At 37.8% G+C, this 20,349-nt stretch overlaps 3 protein-coding genes and 1 long non-coding RNA gene across 5 annotated transcripts; 1 reads left to right on the top strand and 3 right to left on the bottom strand.

Moving 5' to 3' along the window:
• Positions 1-7,474: 7,474 nt before the first annotated feature.
• Positions 7,475-12,810, bottom strand: LOC111212774 (double-strand break repair protein MRE11). Of its 2 annotated transcripts, XM_022714371.2 has the most exons (23): positions 12,620-12,810; positions 12,206-12,245; positions 11,793-11,928; positions 11,563-11,720; positions 11,326-11,416; positions 11,083-11,202; positions 10,942-11,010; positions 10,773-10,864; positions 10,600-10,702; positions 10,396-10,503; positions 10,201-10,263; positions 10,059-10,130; positions 9,886-9,963; positions 9,638-9,700; positions 9,489-9,549; positions 9,327-9,409; positions 9,062-9,175; positions 8,872-8,949; positions 8,712-8,783; positions 8,377-8,606; positions 8,184-8,295; positions 7,895-8,098; positions 7,475-7,777 (listed from the first exon to the last, which is right to left on the bottom strand). In XM_022714371.2, the coding sequence occupies exons 2-23, from the start codon at positions 12,211-12,213 to the stop codon at positions 7,745-7,747; spliced, it is 2,148 nt and encodes a 715-aa protein (XP_022570092.1). In that variant the 5' UTR covers positions 12,214-12,245; positions 12,620-12,810; the 3' UTR covers positions 7,475-7,744. The 2 variants fall into 2 exon arrangements, with proteins under 2 accessions (XP_022570092.1, XP_022570091.1); XM_022714370.2 differs by having other exon boundaries at positions 11,563-11,928.
• A 2,251-nt stretch (positions 12,811-15,061) lies between these two features.
• On the top strand, positions 15,062-17,715 carry LOC125592434. The gene is made up of 7 exons (XR_007328429.1): positions 15,062-15,505; positions 15,584-15,640; positions 15,745-16,118; positions 16,531-16,619; positions 17,073-17,153; positions 17,243-17,336; positions 17,524-17,715. It is a non-coding gene; the product is annotated as an uncharacterized LOC125592434 (long non-coding RNA).
• On the bottom strand, positions 16,626-17,486 carry LOC111212772. The gene is made up of 2 exons (XM_048767585.1): positions 17,217-17,486; positions 16,626-17,146 (listed from the first exon to the last, which is right to left on the bottom strand). Exons 1-2 carry the CDS (start codon positions 17,349-17,351, stop codon positions 16,943-16,945), a joined length of 339 nt encoding a protein of 112 aa, XP_048623542.1. The 5' UTR covers positions 17,352-17,486; the 3' UTR covers positions 16,626-16,942.
• LOC106420651 lies at positions 17,625-19,921 on the bottom strand. The gene is made up of 6 exons (XM_022714368.2): positions 18,825-19,921; positions 18,474-18,747; positions 18,245-18,371; positions 18,036-18,160; positions 17,861-17,939; positions 17,625-17,791 (listed from the first exon to the last, which is right to left on the bottom strand). Exons 1-6 carry the CDS (start codon positions 18,987-18,989, stop codon positions 17,626-17,628), a joined length of 936 nt encoding a protein of 311 aa, XP_022570089.2. The 5' UTR covers positions 18,990-19,921; the 3' UTR covers position 17,625.
• Between the last annotated feature and the right edge of the window lie 428 nt (positions 19,922-20,349).

The following is a 20,349-nucleotide window of genomic DNA, read 5'->3' as shown; positions in this document are numbered from 1 at the left end:
TATAGAAAATGTTAATATATATAATTATGGATAAAATTTATATGTTTCATTATATTAAAAAATGATATAGAACCTCATTTGAAAATCTGGAAAGAGGTTCTATTTATTGTCGAAACACATTGAAGATTAGTATGAATATGATCGAAATACCTAAGTTAAACAAGATTCCTGTTTGAAAAAATATTAATTCGAGTCAAAAGTTTGAATCAATTTTTTTAACAATATCATCAGGCTTTATGTGGGATTTTATCAGGTTAACCAATATTGGATCGCATGTTAGTGGTAGGTTTTTGGGCTTTGAAAGAATTTTCTCTAAGTTATTTATATATCAGATTTTAACTAATTCCAGACCGGATATATACGAATCACCAGATTTACCGGTTCACATACAGGCTGGATCAGATATGAAAACGTTGTTAAAACTATTATAAACCTTATAAATCTATACTATTAAATTATCCAAAAATCTACCTAGTAAATTTTATGTTTCACTAATTCATACAAAATATACATAAAATATAAAGATGACATTGTAATACAAAATCTCAAATAAGCTAGTTTTAAACAAAAATTCATTTACTTTTTCGATATTATACAAATTTGCAACTGTTATAAATCAATTGATGGATGTCAATAACCGGCCCGGTCCATAAACCGGCCCATCCGCAGGAGAGAGAGAGAGGAGAGAGAGTCGGCCTATTGAGGAGAGAGAGAGAGGCAGCCACATTCATGTGTTTCCTTTTCCTTGTATGATTAGGATTTCCATTCTTTGTAATCTTTCCATATTATGTATTAGTAGTCTTTCCTAATCCTAGTTGATTTAGGTTTTGGATACTTTCCTTTTTACTTATCTTGTAATTCCCTATATAAAGGAAACACTTATTCATTAATGAAATACAGAAACATTCAGCTCTAAATCTATTGTTTCACAACACGTTATCAACACGATAGTCCCTAAACACCTTGAGCCTAAAAACCTAATCGAAAAACTCCTAAACCTAAAACCTAGCCGGCGACCTTGAACCCTAACCCGACGAACCCTAATCTGTTATTGCAAGCGTTCCAGCTCGTGTTCATCCGATCAGCCTCAGCCCTAAGGTGTTTCTGATACTAGACGAACACAGCCTCAGCTCCATCCATTCTCAGCTTGCATCCCGGACAGCTACAGCTCGCATTCCCCGATCAGCCAGCTCGCGACCCGACATCGATCAACTCGCGTGACTTCAACTCCAGCTCGTTCCAGCTCGCGTCCGTTCGAGGTTCTCTTGGTGGTCCGGTTTCTACAATCTGCAAACAAAAGGTAACCCTAATTCTAAGAACATGAGAATTGAATTTGGATTGTTTGTAAAGATTAAAACACTAAAAACTAATCTCTAAAATAAAACCCTAGGATAATAGATCAAACCCTAAAAGAGTAAATCAGAGCTCGAATAAGTCCGATCCCCTAAACCCTAAATTGAGATTGATCCATTGATCAATTAAAATCATAACCTTAAAGGTTTTGAATCTAAAATCAAATCTCTTTGATCAAAGATCAAAGTTTCGAAATCCCTAAAACCCTAAATTGGAAAATCGGTTTTAATTTTGATTTGAAATTTAATTGTTTGTTTGATCACCTAGAAAATATTGATTAGGATTGTTTAAACCTGAATCTGAATTGCTTGACTTGGTTAAAACCCTAATGATCTAGTTTTTATCACTTTGAAATCGAATTAGATTGTGGCCGTGTGGCCTTAATACATTCTAGGTTAAATTGTTCTAGATCATAATCCGTGGCCGTGTGGCCTTGTTGCATCCATATCCAAACCTGATCACTACTGATTGATTGCATTTGAACTTAGATCTAATTATAGGGATGATGTTGAATTGAACTAAATAGCCGTGTGGCTTGTTCTATTACTTGGCCGATTGGTTTGTTTGATTGTTTGATTGAATCATGAACTGATAGAAACCAACCATCTTAGGATTGCAATTACATGTAAAACTATATGCATTAACCCTAAATTGAATCTTGGCCTTGTGGCTTCTCTTTCTTGGCCGTGTGGCTTCTACTTGGCCGTAAGGCATATACTTTGGCCATTAGGCTTTACTTGAATGTTTTTAAAAAATAAAAAACCCTATTTCTAAAAGACCTATATTATCTATGATTTCAGATGTCGAAAATCAATAACTTGGATTTTGCTGTCCTAAATGTCTCTGGAGACAATTACCTTCATTGGGCGCTTGATACCAAGATCATATTGAAATCCAAAGGTCTCGGTGAATGTATCACCGAGGACAAAAACTCAAATGAGAAAGATCATTACAGAGCCATCTTGATCATTTGTCACCATCTAGCTGAGAGTCTCAAGGATCAATACCTAACCATTGAGAATCCACTAGAGCTTTGGAACGAATTGAAATCAAGATATGATCACCAGAGAACAGTGATCTTACCAAAGGCTCGGTCTGATTGGAGGGATCTAAGAATCCAAGACTATAAGTCCGTAGACGAGTACAACTCGGCCATGTTTAAGATCGTTTCAAAGTTGAAACTGTGTGGTGAAAGTATTACGGATCAGGATATGCTTGAGAAAACCTTTTCCACTTTCCACACAAGCAATGTGTTGTTACAACAACAATACATAGAGAAAGGTTTTAAGACCTATGCTGATCTTATTTCTTGTCTCTTGCTTGCTGAGCAGAATAATGAGTTATTAATAAGAAACAGTGAGATGAGACATGTTGGCTCAGCAACACCACCTGAAGCACACAACACCGAGGACGATAAAGAGTCCCACCATGTCCAAGGAAACAGCTATTATGGCCGTGGTCGAGGAAGTAGATACGGACGTGGCCGTGGCCGAGGTTTCTCTGGCCGCGGACGAGGTAATCAGAATGGACGAGATCATGGACGAGATCATGGACATGATCGTGGCTCATTTGGACGAGGCCATGGTCGTGGACGTGGATCTTCGTTTAAGCATCAACACTCGACCAAATCAAGTAAATCAGTGTGCCATAGATGTGGAATGGACAATCATTAGGCTAAGACTTGTAGAACTCCAAAGCATCTTGTTGAGCTTTATCAAGAGAGTTTGAAAGGGAAGAATCCTGAAGCCCATATGGTTTTGTCAAGACAATGAAAAAGACTTCGATCATGACAAGGATGATCTTATAGATTATGAAACTTCGGATTGTCTTAAAGACTGAAGTGATTTCGACATTATAATCTGATTTCTATGTTTTGGTGTTTTTTTTTTAAATTCTATGTTGTATTTTATTTAAACTTGTTTTAAAGACCTATATAATAAAATAAAAGCTTTCCTTATATATATGAAGTCTCTAAGTTGCATCCTTTTGAATCTTGTTTTAGAGATGAACAAGAACAAGGATGTACTCGTTGTGGACAGTGGCTCAAGCCACACGATTCTTAAAGATAAGAGATACTTCATAAATGTAACTCTTAAAAACGCCAACATCTCAACCATTGCGGGTATTGCCAGCCTCATATAGGGGCACGGCCAGGCTAGTATTATGTTGCCTATGGGTACACATCTTGAGATATCAGATGCCTTGTATTCACTCAACTCTATGAGAAGTCTATTAAGCTTTAAAGACATTCGAATGAATGGATTTCATATTGAAACCAAGGGCGAGGGAAACAAAGAATTTCTTCAAATCTTTGAACTCGTCCATGGCAATAAGAAAGTCTTAGAATGCATACCCGCACTATCTACTGGTCTTTACCACACTAAAGTCAATATGATCAAAGCTAATGCCATTTTTAATAAAGAGGCAATCGATAACTTCATTTTGTGGCACAACCGACTGGGTCATCTCGGGTCGTCCATGATGCGTAAACTGATTATGAACTCGAACGGCCATTCCCTTAAAGAGAAACGAGTCATCCCTAAGCACATATCTTGTGTTGCTTCTTCCCAAGGGAAACTCATTTCTAGGCCATCACCAATTAAAGTCACTAAAGAGACTATAAACTTTCTGGAAAGAATTCAAAGAGACATCTGTGGACCAATTCACCCACCTTGTGGGATATTTCGATATTTCATGTCCTCATAGATGCGTCCACTAGATGGTCGCATGTCTGTCTCCTGTCGACCAGGAACTTGGCCTTTGCCAGGTTGCTTGCTCAGATAATTCGATTACGAGCACACTTTCCAGATTTTCCATTAAAGACTATACGTCTTGATAATGCTGGTGAGTTCACTTCCCAAGCGTTTAATGACTACTGTATGTCCATGGGGGTAAGTGTGGAACAATCCGTGGCACATGTACATACAAAAAACGGCTTGGCCAAGTCATTTATAAAACGCATACAGCTCATAGCTCGACCATTACTCATGAGGTCGAGGCTTCCGGTCTCAGCGTGGGGACATGCGGTCCTTCACGCGGCCTCAAGTGAACATAAGTATTCCCCATTACAATTACTTACGGGTCATGAGCCAGACGTATCCCATCTTAAGACATTCAGTTGTGCCGTTTATGTTCCTATAGCTCCACCACAGAGAACAAAGATGGGACCTCAAAGGAGGATGGGGATATATGTCGGATTTGATTCCCCCACGATTTTAAAATATCTTGAGCCAACTACGGGTGATTTGTTTAAGGCCAGATATGCGGATTGTCATTTTAATGAATCCGAACATCCGACCTTAGGGGGAGATAGCAGCAAAATGATAAAAGAAATTTCATGGAATCAAACATCCATTTCTTGGCAAGATCCTCGAACTGAAGTGTGTAATCTTGAAGTTCAAAAGATTATACATTTACAAAAGCTAGCTAATCAATTGCCAGATTCCTTTGCTGACCCGAAAAGTGTGACCAAGTCATACATACCTGCTGCTAATGCACCAATAAGAATTGATGTTCAAGAGGGACACAATCAAGTTGCTACAGAGTCTAGCCAGCGTGTGAAACGTGGTAGACCTATAGGTTTCAAAGATAAGAACCCTCGGAAAATAAAGAAAGGTGCAACCGAGGTTCATAAGACACCAGACACGGCTGCGGCCGACCAACCCGGCTTTAGACATGGCCAGACCTGATGCCACTAAAGTGGCCGGCCCTGATGTGCCAAACAATGATTCTTGGGACGCCAAGATTCATGGTACTGATGGTACAAATAATAATGAGATCTCAATGAATTATGTCTTGTCTGGGAAACAGTGGAATAAAAAACATGTCGACATGGATGATTTATTTGCTTATGAAGTAGCACTTGAACTTATGGATAATGAGGATTAAGAACCCACGTCTATATATGCATGCATGCAAAGATCAGATTGACTTAAGTGGAAAGAAGCCATAAACGTGGAGTTAGAATCACTGAGAAATAGAGGTGTGTTTGGTTCAATAATCCGAACACCTCATGATATTAAACCAGTGGGATACAAATGGATCTTTGTGAGAAAGAGAAATGAGAAAGAAGAAGTCGTGAGGTATAAAGCCCGGCTTGTTGCACAAGGATTCTCACAGCGACCTGGAATAGATTATGAGGAGACATACTCCCCTGTGGTGGATGCTACGACCTTCAGATTTTTGATAAGTCTGGCCGTGAGAGAGGGTCTGAATTTGCGGTTAATGGATGTTGTAACAGCATACCTTTATGGCCCACTGGATAATGACATTTATATGAAAGTCCCAGAGGGTATAGAATTGAAAAACAAAGAGAGTTCTCGAGACCAACATTGTATTAAGTTGGAAAAATCTCTTTATGGACTGAAACAATCCGGACGAATGTGGTACAATAGACTCAGTGAGTACCTAGAGAAAGAGAGATATAGAAATGACCCTATCAGTCCATGTATTTTCATAAAGAAATTCGAAAATCAAGGGTTCGTGATCATAGCTGTGTATGTTGATGATCTCAACATCCTTGGAACCTCTGGAGAGATTTCCCAGACCGTTGAATACCTTAAGAAAGAATTTGAGATGAAAGATCTCGGGAAAACAAAATTCTGTTTGGGATTACAGCTTGAGTACATAAGTGACGGCATCCTTGTGCATCAGAAGGCATACACAGAGAAAGTACTCAAGAGGTTTAACATGGCCGATTGCCATCCTCTGACCAGTCCCATGGTCGTGAGATCACTCGGCCTGGACACTGACCCATTCCGTCCCAAGATGGACGATGAGGATGTCCTTGGTCCCGAAATGCCTTACCTCAGTGCCATTGGAGCCTTGATGTATTTGGCAACTCATACACGGCCTGATATAGCCTTTGTCGTGAATCTCCTGTCCGACCCTTAGGCACTGGAACGGGATCAAACATGTTTTTCGTTACCTACAAGGAACGAAAGACTTGGGTCTGTTTTATACTAACCATAATAAGGATGGTTTAGTTGGCTTTGCTGATGCTGGATATTTATCAGATCCACATCAAGCTCGATCACAGACAAGATACGTCTTTACACATGGAGGTACGGCCATATCATGGCGTTCCATGAAACAGACCATCGCGGCCACATCATCCAATCATTCGGAAATACTAGCCATTCATGAGGCTAGCCGCGAGGTCGTTTGGTTGAGGTCGATGACCCAACATATCAGATCAGATTGTGGGATGGTCGAGTGCAAAGAGCCGACCATTATCTTCGAGGACAATGCGGCTTGCATTCTCAGCTCAAAGATGGTTATATCAAAGGGGATAGGACAAAACATATTTTGCATAAGTTCTTCTTTACCCACGATTGGCAAAAGACCGGAGAGGTAAAAGTGATCCAAGTACGGTCTAGTGATAACTCGGCTTATCACTAGGCCGATTTATTCAGTAAGGCACTTCCGACCTGTACATTCAGGAAGCTCACGCATCAGATTGGGATGCGTAGGCTGAAAGACCTCTACTGAGGTTCTCATCAGGGGGAGTAGTACGTGTTGTACTCTTTTTTCTTCATCATGTTTTTGTCCCACTAGATTTTTCATGATAAAGTTTTAATGAGGCAACATTAAGCGTATTACAATCTCTGTATGGTTATGACATCCAAAGGGAGTGTTATAAATCAATTGATGGATTTTCATAACCGGCCCATCCGCAGGAGAGAGAGAGGAGAGAGAGTTGGCCTATTGAGTAGAGAGAAAGAGACGGGCACATTCATGTGTTTCTTTTTTCTTGTATGATTAAGATTTTCATTCTTTGTAACCTTTCCATATTATGTATTAGTAGTCTTTCCTAATCCTAGTTGATTTAGGTTTTTGATACTTTCTTTTTTACTTATCTTGTAATTTCTTATATAAAGGGAACACTTATTCATTAATGAAATACATAAACATTCAGCTTTAAATCTATTGTTTCACAACAGTAACTTAATAATGTAAATCAAAACTAGAATAATAATTCATATTAACCAAAATCATATAAAATTAATTTAAACAAAAGTTATAAAATTGCGGTGAGCGTGGATGGAACACGCAACCTTCAGATCTTCAGTCTGACGCTCGAGCTATCCCCGCTTGTTGTTTTCTATGTTAAACATTATACTTGATCGCGTTTTACATATTATTACTGACACAAACGATGTTAAACAAAGATGTCTGATAATAAAATATATTTCCTCATTGATCAACATCAAAACTCAAAAAGAGCACGGTAAAAAGTACACTACAAAATTCTCACTACCCATTTCACAAAGACTCATCAGTGTTTGGTTGCTCTTTTCAGCGTTATTTGGCGTGAGAAGTCGCTACGAATGAAGAGAAAAAAACACTATAAAGCTTCGTTGTGAGCTGGGACGTCGGAGAGCTTGCCATTTTATCTTCTTAGAGCTCCATAGTTCCTTGTAACCTACGTTTACAAATCATACAACTAAGTGAGCAAATATCATATGGTAAACAGGAACTTGAACTCACTAACGAGCCCGAAACAGCAAAGAAAATGGAAAAATAGATGTGATTAACATACCCGAGGCTGAGATCTGTTTAGCTTCTTTTCAATATCTTCATCATCTTCGTCCTCGTCTTCGTCTTTGCTACTGAGCAGCCTATGAAGTGAAGAAGAGCTTTCGTTTTTTCTACCACGTTTTGATGTCACCGTACCTCTACCTCTGCCTCTCTTAGTAGTAGCTTGTCTTTTCCGTCCTTTGCCTCTAGTGTTCTCTTCCTCCTCCTTTAATTGATATTGAAGCAAGAATCATGATGAGACGAACTAATTGCAGTGCACAAATGAATAACAATGTAGGAATTGTTCATACCGAACTGCTGTCAACTTGGTTAAGATCTTCAGGCTCTGCTTCTTCGCTTGAAGGAGAATCCACATCGTCTTCTACAATGGTAGAAGCACTTTTGAAGGAAGCTGAAGCAGATCTAATGAAAGACAAATCACGGACATGACATTAGCTAGCTGAACCAAACCGTACTTGGTTAAACGTTATGACAAAAAAATACCTCTGAGACTGGCGCAAACCAAGAGAACCATCAAGAGTGGTTTGCTTCATCGCACTTGAGGCCTTACCTCGGCCTCTTCCTCTGGTTGGGGCTTTAGCTCTGCCACGAGATGTACCAGTGGATGAACCTCTCCGTCCTCTAGTGGCAGGCACTGAACCAGAGATCTGAGTCGTGTCTTCATCATCACTGAAAGAAGCATTCGCGATGCCACTGCTTCTTTTCGTCAAATTCTGTACCAATCTCAGGCAGAAAACAGCATTGTAAGAAAGCGACGGCATGACAGAGATGAATGTGAAGTCAGAAACTGCAAGGAAACTCTTAGAAAGAATATAAACCTCTGATGTCAATCCAGTGGATAAAAACTGTGAGGAACCACTGGGTCGAGTTGACCTATCTTTCAAGCGTTCCTGCACAAACATAGTGCAACTAGTAGGTTGATATTTTATACCTTCCCACAATCTACGAGATAAAATAACTGAAATTAAATCGTCTTGCCTCTAAGCACTCTCCCACTTTAAGAATCAGATCGTCCTCCTCAAATTTCTGGGCATCTGAATCTTTTGCAAGTTTACCCTGAAAAAATGGGAAGAGAACATCATAAATACAACAATCGTGCTACCGAGTAACAACTATATCCTACGTAGAACTTAGTTTCAATGGTGACCGAAAAAAAAGAAGTACATACACGAGTCTCTTGAAGATTGTACTGAACGCATGAGTAGAAAGCTAGTTTATCATCCTTGTTCACAAAATTTTGAAGAGCAACGTCAAGATCGTTAACTGGAAGGATCTCCATTTTCTGCAAAAGAGGATAAGAGTGATTATCCCGTTGTGTATTCAAGCACATTTCGTAATCTATTGAATCAAGTCTATATCATTCTTTGGTGAAAGTTCTACAGGGGCTGAAGCCAATAACATAATCATAACGATAGAAGGGTTGCGGGATGTACCAGGTTGCTTTCAGCTACTAGTGCTTCTATATTTTGCTGGTTCAGTTCTTCTGGACGGAGCCGCTCAGAATCATCGATGGTGCCTGTAAAATGGAAGATAGAAATATATGATAACTAAATCACATTAGATAAAACGCAACAATATTGTCCAAATGCCCCTACCTTCGCGTTGACCTTTCTTAGAAGCTTTGGAGAATATTAAAATGTCCTGGGGATTTGCAACCTGTAATTGTTTCAGAATTTATCACAAGTTAACCAAACATTGCAGAAAGATGGTGAACATCAAATTATACCAACTAATTTTTAGGTACCTTTCCCACATATTTCTGTCCAAATCTTTGAGGATTTATCGTCATAAATCCAGAGTAATCTACCTGAAAGATTGAACCTGATCTCAGTCTTTTTTTGGTCATTGAAATAAAACAAATAGAGTATGAGTTTGTGGCTATGGGTGGGTGTCCATGCCTCTACTTTTGTTGGACAATAAAGGTTTAATTATGTGAGAGTTGCTAGAACTTGCAGCGGTGTGAAGGAAGCATGGAAGCCGGAAACAAATTACCTTGATTCGAACCAACGGGAGCTGGATATCTGATCTGTTGACAGCTTTTTTGCTTGCTTTTTCTATTAGATCTCTGACCTAACAATTTTGTAGATATTCTTAGAGGCATAATCAAAAAAGAGGCAGGAGAAAAACAAATATCCACATGAAATACGAGAAAATTGAATAGTTACCACTTTATCCAAGTGTTCGAGAATTGAGTTTTGATCATTGGGATCAATATCATCTTCATCCTTTAAAACAATCTGCACTTTGAAAATATGTAAGCATAGAAGTCTGTCACCGCCATAACATATAGGGAACTTTTTTTTTTACCTCTGTATACTCAAAAGGCCTCACAGATGTCAAAGGTATCTTCGTAGGACGATATTGATTGCCCTGCAAGTCATATATTGAAATTACTCAGGCTTACATGCTTGATTAAAAAGAGCAAGAACCCATACTTGAGGCAAGTAGATTAAGCAGTACGATCAAAGTAAAGATAAAGTCTCAGATTGTTAGCTGAAGAACCTTGATTTCTAAGAGAAGAACATGCTTTGGCTTTGATTCCCCATCAATCAGTGATGTTGCCACAGAAGATCCTGGTTGTGTGATGTGGAAGCCCATTCCAGATACCTCCTTCAAAAATTTAAACGGTTTATCTCAGAGACAATGCACATTGTGCCTCACACTTCTTTAAATGCAACAACTCCAAGAATCAAAGTTTCAACGGACCTGGGGGTCGATAAGGCATTCATGCTCATGGCCCCACACAATGAAGTCGAGGAACCGAGGAAGAAAGTGCTCGCTTATTGCATTTTTGGGGTTTGATTTCACCCTGCAAGTCATAGAATATGAGTACAAAATCAAAATACAGAATCTAAACATACTATTGCAATGGGTTCAACCTATTTTGATGAAGCACCAGAATATTGAACCAGTCAGAAACGTCACAGCCTTCTTGAACTTCAGGCCTCATCCATTGGACAGCGTGTGGGGTCTGTAAAACCAACAAGGCAATAAATATTAACACAATAAACAATTGTATAGCAAAAGGTGAGGAATCCTCTGGATTACCTGAAACATTCTGTTGAGACGTTCATCCCTGATGTTTCCTAAACCATAGAGAGCCACAGTTGTTGAACCCTGAATATTAATTTGATTAAATGTAAATCCAAGAGGAGCCAAGTGTCCAGGCTACAAATTCTTTGCACCAACCTTCCTCATAAGTATAGGGTGGAGAGAAATCTGGCCAACACCCGAACCACCAAGATTCATCTTTCCAAAATAATTCACGAGGTTGCATGCTGAGAGGATATCAATTGCAGAAAGGTTGTCCTGTTGCCAGATGCCACAGAAAAGAAAAAACGAAATAATATGCCTAAGGAAGAAGCTGCACAAAATAAACAAGTTCCAAAGATATTCAAATGAATTTTTCATAACCAAATAATGAAAATGTACCACTCCAGCTGGATCGTCATGGTTTCCATGAATACTAAAGACGGGCAAGCCTACATTGAAGTGGGGATCCTCATAATTTACATGACCAAACCTGTAGGAAGAAAATAAGGCGAAGGAAGAATAGATTAATCCACAGTATGAGAAAATGAAGTGTACAAGAGAGCACATGTTGAGTCAATATAGTGTTCCTCCTGATAATGATTAAGAGTAAAATAGCAAAAGAGTAGAGAGTCTCACGCATTTTGAAAATTTACAGTCTGGTCGCTGACCACTTGAAACTGCACGGGTTTATCATTAAGGCAATGGCGACGAAGAATCTCAATGGCTTTAACAAGCGTAGTTCTAGAGGGTTTATTCTCATGGAAAAGATCACCTCCAAGGAGTAAGAAGTCCACCTGTTTGAAATAATGAGGAAAAGAAGAAGAAATGAAAATAGTGGCAAGGGAAAGGATAAAAAAAATCAAAACCTGTTTATCCTCAGCAATAGAGCAAATCTCTTGAAAAGCCTTGAAGGAATCGTGGCGCCTTATTTCATCCTTCTCCATGTAGCCCAAGTGGCAATCAGTTGCAACAAGTATCCGAAGAGTATCACTCAAATCCTCTCTGTCAAGCATACACGAACACACTCAATTCTAGAAGAAAAAAAGAAAAGTAACAATTGATGTAGAGATGCCAACATTCAGTGCTGTACACATCTTAAATGAGTTAAAGAAAATGTTGAACTAGTAAGAGAATAAAGAAGGTTTAACAGCCTTGAGGTCAGCAATCATTTTTTTTTTGGTTAATACTGAACAAAACAAATCTTGTTTATTTGTTGGGGGGGGGGGGGGGGGGGGGGGGGGGGGGTTACAGGAAAGAAAAACAAAGCCAAAAAGCTCACCTAGACATGATGGATGGCAAGCGCTTGCAGTTCTGTAAACCTGAAAAATACAAAACAAATTACATGATCTGATCTGGTCACACTTTCATAACAATATATAGAGAAGTCAACAAGGAAGTTTCTCAGTGAAGAATCAAACAAACATATCATTGATTGAATCCATTATTGAGATTAACTGCGATAAGAAAAACTAAAGGGGTCACTTTCTTTGGTGTTGATTCACCAAACGCACTTTCTAAAACCCTAAATTCTTTACATTAAAAAAAAAAAAAAAAAGAATAATCGATGTTCAATAAACCAGGTCTGAAATTGATTCATAAAAAAAACTACCAAGTGTTGAATCAGTAGTAGGACTGTTTCCACAATTTTCTACCTAGTCGCACATTCTCAGCAGAGTGGAAATAGAACCCTAACCTGCTCTTCGATAGGATTAAACTCAAGGGACGGAACTCCGGTCACCAGAAAGAGAGAATCCGACGGAAACGAGACTGAGAATCGGAGTGAACTTTAAAGAACGACGGACCAATTTAGGGAGACGACTAGACGAACGACAACACATTTTTAGTATACTACATATTTGGTCCTCTATTAATGACTTAATACTCCGAAAGCACTTTATATTTTAGTATTAACTAAAAAGGTCCATAAGAAGCAATTTTTATTCGGTTTGTTTGGGCTTTTCTGTTTCGTCCAATCTTCAAAAATCAAAATGGGCTTACTGTTTTGCCCCATTAAAGCAGCGCACGAGTTTCTTTTACTTCTACTAGGTGTGACTGGGCCGTACGAGTGTTAGTTCTTAGTAAGTTGATTTTTGTTCTTAGTTCTTAGTAAGAACTTCTTACATCTTTATAAGTTGATTTTTGTTTTTTTTATGTTAAGGGTTATAATAGATTTTGATCCGCGCTTTGCCAGCACGAAATATTTTATGATGAGAAATGTCATTAGTAACTTAACACATCTTATATATTAAAAGAGAAGTCTTAACCTTGATTGATGTATGATTTTTTAAAAACTGGACCTAATAGACCTATTACTAGAAACTAATGTTACATTTAATATCTAATCAAGGTTGTTATTATGCCTAACTAAATTACATAAATATGGCTACAATTCCAAAAACAAATAACCACTAAAATCTCGAAACCTATTCCATTTTGGAAACCAACTTTAAACGACTAACAAAATATCCAAAAAGTTTTTTTCAAAACAAGATACGTACCAGTCTAGATTTTGAAACAATCATGTCATTGTTCTGGTGCACATCATGTCATTCTAAGGTCACTAGTGTAGCACCAAAGTGAGTTTAGTACTCCACTATGTTTTAATATATATTGTTAATTCAGCCAAACTTATTATGATCTTCCTGATCAGATACAAACTGCATATGGTTGTCAAAGATGACACAAGTACTTGCAAAGTCATCATGCTTGATTCTGTTGCTAAACTCTTAGTCGGATGTGAAGCTGAAGAACTTTGGGATGGCTCCTATGATGAGGTTACTATATATTTTATTTTTTTGTTGGATTTATTATGGTGGTTTTATTGAGTCACTAAAGTTTGAGTATGCAGATTGAAGATCCGATAGATTTGCCTCAGCCTATTCAAGATTTAGCTGGTAAATCTCTGTGTTTTGGTGTTACTCTTGGTTCTGAAAATGTTGCAAATGGATCAGATGTCTTTCTGGTTTCACAAGTTTGTTCTGGGGATAAGATTCTTCAGATCGAGGCAAATTTTGAGCCAATCACTCATCTTATTGATGGTTCATCAATCATGTCTGGTGGAGAGGTAAAAATTTAAAAACTATGAGTGTTTATATTGTTTGTATCCTTTTGGTAATTGTACAGTTTGATTAGTGTTATTCATGTTATGTTGTTTGTGGACTTAATAATAAGGTTTCTGCGTCGGGAAAGAACAGTCAGAATTCATCTGAAGGAACCTCAACCCCATTCTCAAAGCGCCAAGAAAAAGACCAACTTGATCAGAATTCGACTTCAAAGAAAATTTGTTTCAAGTCTGTCAAGATGGAGAAGATTAAAGATGATTAAAAATGAAATTGAAGGTGTCAGGCGATGGAGATGATTTCTTTCTTTCTTATTGTTTTGTTTTTGGCCTTTTTAAGTGTTCTGGTGTTTTAATAATGTCTGTTGTTTCTTGAAACAGACAATTTGTTCTCTTTATTGAACTTAATAATATGTGTTTTTGTTTTCCTAATTAAATTTTCCAATTTCCTTACTGATTGACCAAAACGAATTTATACTACCTTAAACCATGAAAAATGAAATATCCTGGATTTCTTTATAAACTAGGGGTTAACCCGGACTACGCCCGGGACTATTTTTCTTATTTTGAAAAAAAGAAATTAATTTTTTGTTAAAATTGTAAAAAAAAAAATACTAAGCTAAACTATAAAATTGTAACAACATTTTCCCAAAAACCCGTAAAAATATGTTCTTTTATGAATGATGTTGATATATTTTTTTATGAATGATGTTGATATTTGCATTGATATTTATCATCTTTTGAGTGGTGCCGATATCCATTGATTAATGAAAATTTTGTTATTTTGTTACGTGAATCATAACTAATTGCAGTGTAATTTCGTTCGTACTTATATAATTATATTTTGTATATTTTTTAGATAAATAATAAAAAAAATATAATAACATAAAATTAAAATGTGGTTAAATATGTGATTGTAACTTAAAATCTGATTATGACAAAAATAATTGAATTTGACCTGAAATTTAATTGAGAATCCAAAAAAGTTCGAAACACTTGAACGTGCACATCTACCCAATCTCATAAATGTGGCTTTTCTGGCTATTTAGAAAGAAAGGGTTAAAATTACAAATAAAGAAAAAGATTTTCAAAGTTAATTAATTTACAAAAAAAGGGATGCGGTCACTTTCGGAGTAATACACGGAATCGTCATTCTCATCTTCTTCATCGTCTGCTTCATCACCATGGAAGGCGCCTGCTGTAAAAACCGCCGCTCCTCTTAGTCTCTCCCTGCATTAGATCAATCAGATGTCGTTCTCAACTATAAGACTCGTGATTCTGTTTCTGGATCTGTGCGTAGAGACACCGGACTCTCTCACTCAACGCCGGCGTGTGAGGATCACGTGCATCATGACGGAGGTGCGTGTAGTCACTTGCATGATCACGATCATCATCATGAGGCGGTGAAGATGAAGTTGCCGGAGGAGCTGGTTGAGGAGGAGGATATGAGGTTATGTGGGTTTGAGCCTTGTCTTCATCATGATCATGATCATGAATCAAGTTCTAATCTTTCTGGATTTGGTAATTGGTTTATTGAATTTTGCAAACTCGTAAATGAATTTGATGTTGATTATTAGAGTTTTCTTTTCTTGTATGCAGCATTTTTGGTTAGCTTGGCGTCGCTCATTTGTCTGATATTCCTGCCAGTTATGTTCGGTAAGAGAATCTCTGAGGATAGTGTGAAACAAAAAGGCCTTTCGGTGTTGACTGTCTTGCAAAAAATGGTTTGTATATTCATGTGTAACCAGTTTATTTTTCAGTCTACTGTTCAAGGGAAGCCTGCAAAATGGTTTGTTGATGCATTGGCTTGACACACAACTGCAGCAGATTTGGCCAGATCACCCTATCCTTTTTGACTTCTGGCGAAGAGTTTAGTAAGTCTATGTATACCATTCCTGCAACAAACTTTAATGCAGCGGCACCATTTACAGAGCATTCATATATGTGCTCGTCACTTGTGAAAGTTAATGTGGACAGGAATGTATGGAGCTCGACTTGTTCTTCTGATCTAGCTGGTCGAAGAATCCATCTGTCTTGGTCATACAGTTAATGGACACCAAGTCTTTAGGCAGATCTTCCCAAGAATGTTCAAAGATTACCCTTAGAAGACCAGTTATGGTGCCAAAACAGTCGGGTACGCCCATTGCCTACTGTTGGGAAATTGTCTGCTTTTAGTTTTAGGAGTTTGTTTGCCATCCATGAATAATCACTTCTTAATATTAAAGCAAAATATAGATTACTTTCGTTTTTGTATGTCAAATAATCTACAAGTTTTTGTATGTCAAATAATCTAAATTATGAAGTTTTCTAAAATTCAAATTCATGAGTAATATATAGCTTTTTTTTTTTGCTTTTAGTCATTCTTTATTTTCGATTTTGTGTGTCAAAGAATTTACTAAGTGAACACATGAGGGCTTTGTAATTTGAATTATATGTTTGTGTGAATTGTTTAGATTCTGTGGATAGGAAAGCATGGAGAGCAACCAGATAACATGGATATATAACTTAATCTGATATATATTCTGTTGATTTTGTTGCTTTTATAGGACCATATGTGTACTACATGGCTCATCGAGATAGAAATAAGGAAGCAAAGCGATGACTTTTCTCCAACTGTTCTGCAACAATTTAATCAGTAAGTATTAACCATTTTTTCAGATTTTTAGAAGTTAGGAATGGTTTGATTGAGAAACCTCTAAATTTTTAGTATTCAAATCCAAGATCTATTCATATTAAAATTCCATTATTGTATGAGGAGGTTTGATTGAGAAATTTAGAAATACCTAGCAAAGCATAAAATAACTTAAAAAATCTGATACATAATTGGGATCTTAGTCCTGACGTGAACAAAAAACAAAACAAACTTAGCTAGAATCTTAGTTCTGATTTAAAACAAAGCATTAATGATAAAAAAAAAAACTTGGAAAGCTAAAATCAAAAACTTCAATGCTGGGGAGCTTAGTTGAGACGTTGGCGCTTGCCATCATTCTTCTCGTTCTGAACATCATCATCAATAATGCGGGAAACTGTAGCTGTTGTGCGAGCTGATTTGAAATTAAAGTCATTGACCTTCACTTGGAACTTGCAGGTGCGCCCCACAATGTCTAGGACACATTGAGGTGTTGCGGTGCCAGAATCTTCATTTGAGCCGTTTTCACCAGACTACATGGTATAAACATGTGATTAGTTAGACTGACACATAAGCTCTGTTAAACTTTTCGATTGTTCTTACCTCACTCATCTCATTCATGACGTCAGGTGCCTGTCTTACCACCAGTTTCAGTGCTTCTTTGTCGAAAATGACAAAGGTTCCTTCATTGCCACTGTCGTCGCAAACTTTAACCTCGAACCGGTATCTATACCACATACGATAGATCAAAATGAGTAATCAGATTGAAGTTTGGTAGCTCTTTAGCATATGTTTTCTGTATTTGTTTTTAAATGAACCTGACCTGATGAGCCCGACAGTGTTTGGTTTCTTGCACTTGAAGTTAGGGCAAATGAAAGTTGTTTCTGACCTTTCAAGTTGCCACTTGCAGGCGGTGCAGGAGATGAAGTACCAACCATATTCTTCCATGACATCCGTTATTGTTGCAGTACAAATGAAGCTAGCAACCTGAATGTTTAGATGGGTGTAAATACTAAGAATAATAAAGAAATAATTTTAATGTGTGCGAGGAAGGCCAAACCTGTGGTGACTCATTTTCTAAGAATTTGTGAATTTCTTTCAATGTCACTGTCTCCACTTTAGTAACTGCAGCGGAGGAGCTGTTGACAGTTGGTGGGATTTTTCCATCAGCTTCAAACCTAGGTCGAACATGTTTGAATATGAGACATGATAGCTTTGCAGTAAGAGAGGGGTTGATTCACAACTACCTTAATAATTTTTCTGTCTCAATGATGTCCGAGTCAAAGAAGAGGCGTGTGGAGGCTGTGGAGCTTAGGGTAACAACACCTGCGAAGTGGACAGTAATTGATATTGGTAGTGATACACACACGAAATTAAATTAATATATGACTTTATGAAACAAAAAGATGAAAATAGACAAACCTCCAAGTGTTTTTGAATTGAGAGTGGTGAGCAAGATTACTGTCGGTTTTGTCTTGCTATCATTCCATCTACTTCGGAAAGCAGCAGCAATTTTGTCCCACAGATAAACACGAGCTGTCTCGCCGCTGTTTAATTAAAGATACTAAGGTATTTAACACCAAATCTCTTAGACGCTTAAATAAATACGTTTGGTATTAGTTTGGTCTTACTCTTCAAGTTGGACATGCAAGAAGACCATATCCTTTGATCTTTCACCAGCAGGTGCTGGGGCAGTAGCCATGGGTGTCTGAGTCTCTAAGTTGTCCCCATTGATGACTCGCAAAAAGCCAATGATATCTGTCAGGGAGTAAAAAATGTTAAAGTGCTGAGAATCAATCTGGTCTAAATAAATCATTAGAATCAAAGATTTATAATGTTTAGAGAGTAAAAAGTGCTCACCGAGAAGATCTGTGTGTTTATCAACAATGTCGGTGAACGCTTGGAGATCGCGTATACGAAAGTGCTGAGAATCAATCTGGTAGTCCACTTCATGAACAGGAGCGAAGGTTGTCTTGTTGTTGAAGCTGATCCCGTGTTTATGTGGTGAGACTCTGTAAACTGATTTGGAAGGTCTGATGCTGAACCCGTTGAGCTTGTAAACTGTGTTGGGTTTCAGGTCCTCTTTGAAGCGGGGAAGGAAGTGTGTGGAGATAAACCCCTGAATGGTTGTTGACTGTGGTGGTATCATTACGCAAGAGTTAGTAATGAATGTTAACAATAAAATTATGGTAGTTTAAGTTGAGAGAATACCTTTGAGTCTATGAGGAGCAACTCAACTCCCATGAGTATGTTCGCCTTTTTGAAGTTTCGGGCTTCCCAGCAATGAATCAGTCTGACAAAAACATCCTTGTTACAGAAATCTCCTTCGAGGTCGTCAAACGTTGTTGGGACAGCGAGGGTTGTTGGAGGAGCCATTGTCTTTTCTTTGCTGGATTTCTTTGGAGTCTTCTTTGATGGGTGTGAGGTTGATGGTGTTGAGATAATGGGTTTTATAGAGAAATATATGAGCAAATCCTTATTAACTTCTATTACACTGTCTCATAAAGTACGGGAAGGATCAACTTCCAGTATAGAAAATCCTTCCAGTACTTGGTCGTGAATTGCTTAACGATTTTTGAGAGCTCAGGGACATCTGATAACCTCTGGAAAGTGAATAATACGCTCGCAACCGCTTATTTCAGATGAATGGGGCAGTTTCTGTAAGTATTGATCACAATGATCAGCACATTATACACAGAACAAAAAACGAAGACTTTATAATAATGTTCACCAAAAAGAAGCTAACTTGTGCTTACTTTTGAGACCCGATAACACCTAAAGAACAACAATGAGTTCGCAGTAGATACCAATGAGTTCATAGGCAGCCACTGTCTTCTCTTCCACCTGAGAGATAGAAAGAGAAACATAACAAAACCACATTCACAATCTCATCAACAAACAACATGAGTGAAACCAAAAGTAGTGTGGATACATTCACAATGTGATCAATACACAACATGATTGAAACAAAGATTCAAGTTGTTCTTACCCGGATTCTATCTTAGGGGTGTTCCCAGCTTCGAGCAATTGAGCTAACTCTCGACTCAGCTGTTTAATCTGAATCTCTTTTTTGTTCTTGAGGATCTTCAGGCGCGAATTCACCATTGGTAAAGCTGTTCCCAGCTTCGAGCAATTGAGCTAACTCTCGCCTCAGCTGTTTAGTCTGAATTTCATTTTTGTTCTTGAGGATCTTCAGGCGTGAATCGGCCATTGATATTAAGCGTTTTCAAGCTCCTAAGACAAATGTTGTAGTATAGTGATTGTCGAACCAGTTCTGAGGGATATCAAAGCACTGAGAATGCAAGTACTCACTTAATCTAAGTGCAACCAATGATTTAGATGAGTTTTAAGCTATGACTAAAACTAAAAAGCAATAACAGAATGATACTTTCTTGACTAAGGGAAAAGAGAACTCATGGGCGTAGGGATTAGACCTTGGGTGATCAAGTTTCGAACTAAGGATGACAAATGATCAATCAAACTATCGACCTTAAGCCTAGACACAATTCTAAGCAAGCTCTATGTCTAGATGAATGCTCATTTGCTAACATATCTCAAACATCAAATGTATTTGGTTGAATAATATGAAAGCAATCATTACTAACAAGTCTATTAGCTATTTTAGCACCTTTAACAACAAATGTCTTTGGCAAAGTATACTAAAAGCCTAGGAGAGTTGTCTCAGGCATTTCATCAAACACCTTTTGGGTGGGAAATGCCTATTGATCAACTTTTG

This window comes from Brassica napus, chromosome C9 (assembly GCF_020379485.1).
Source record: "Brassica napus cultivar Da-Ae chromosome C9, Da-Ae, whole genome shotgun sequence".
NCBI classification, from domain to species: domain Eukaryota; kingdom Viridiplantae; phylum Streptophyta; class Magnoliopsida; order Brassicales; family Brassicaceae; genus Brassica; species Brassica napus.
This window is presented reverse-complemented; position numbering and strand designations above follow the sequence as displayed.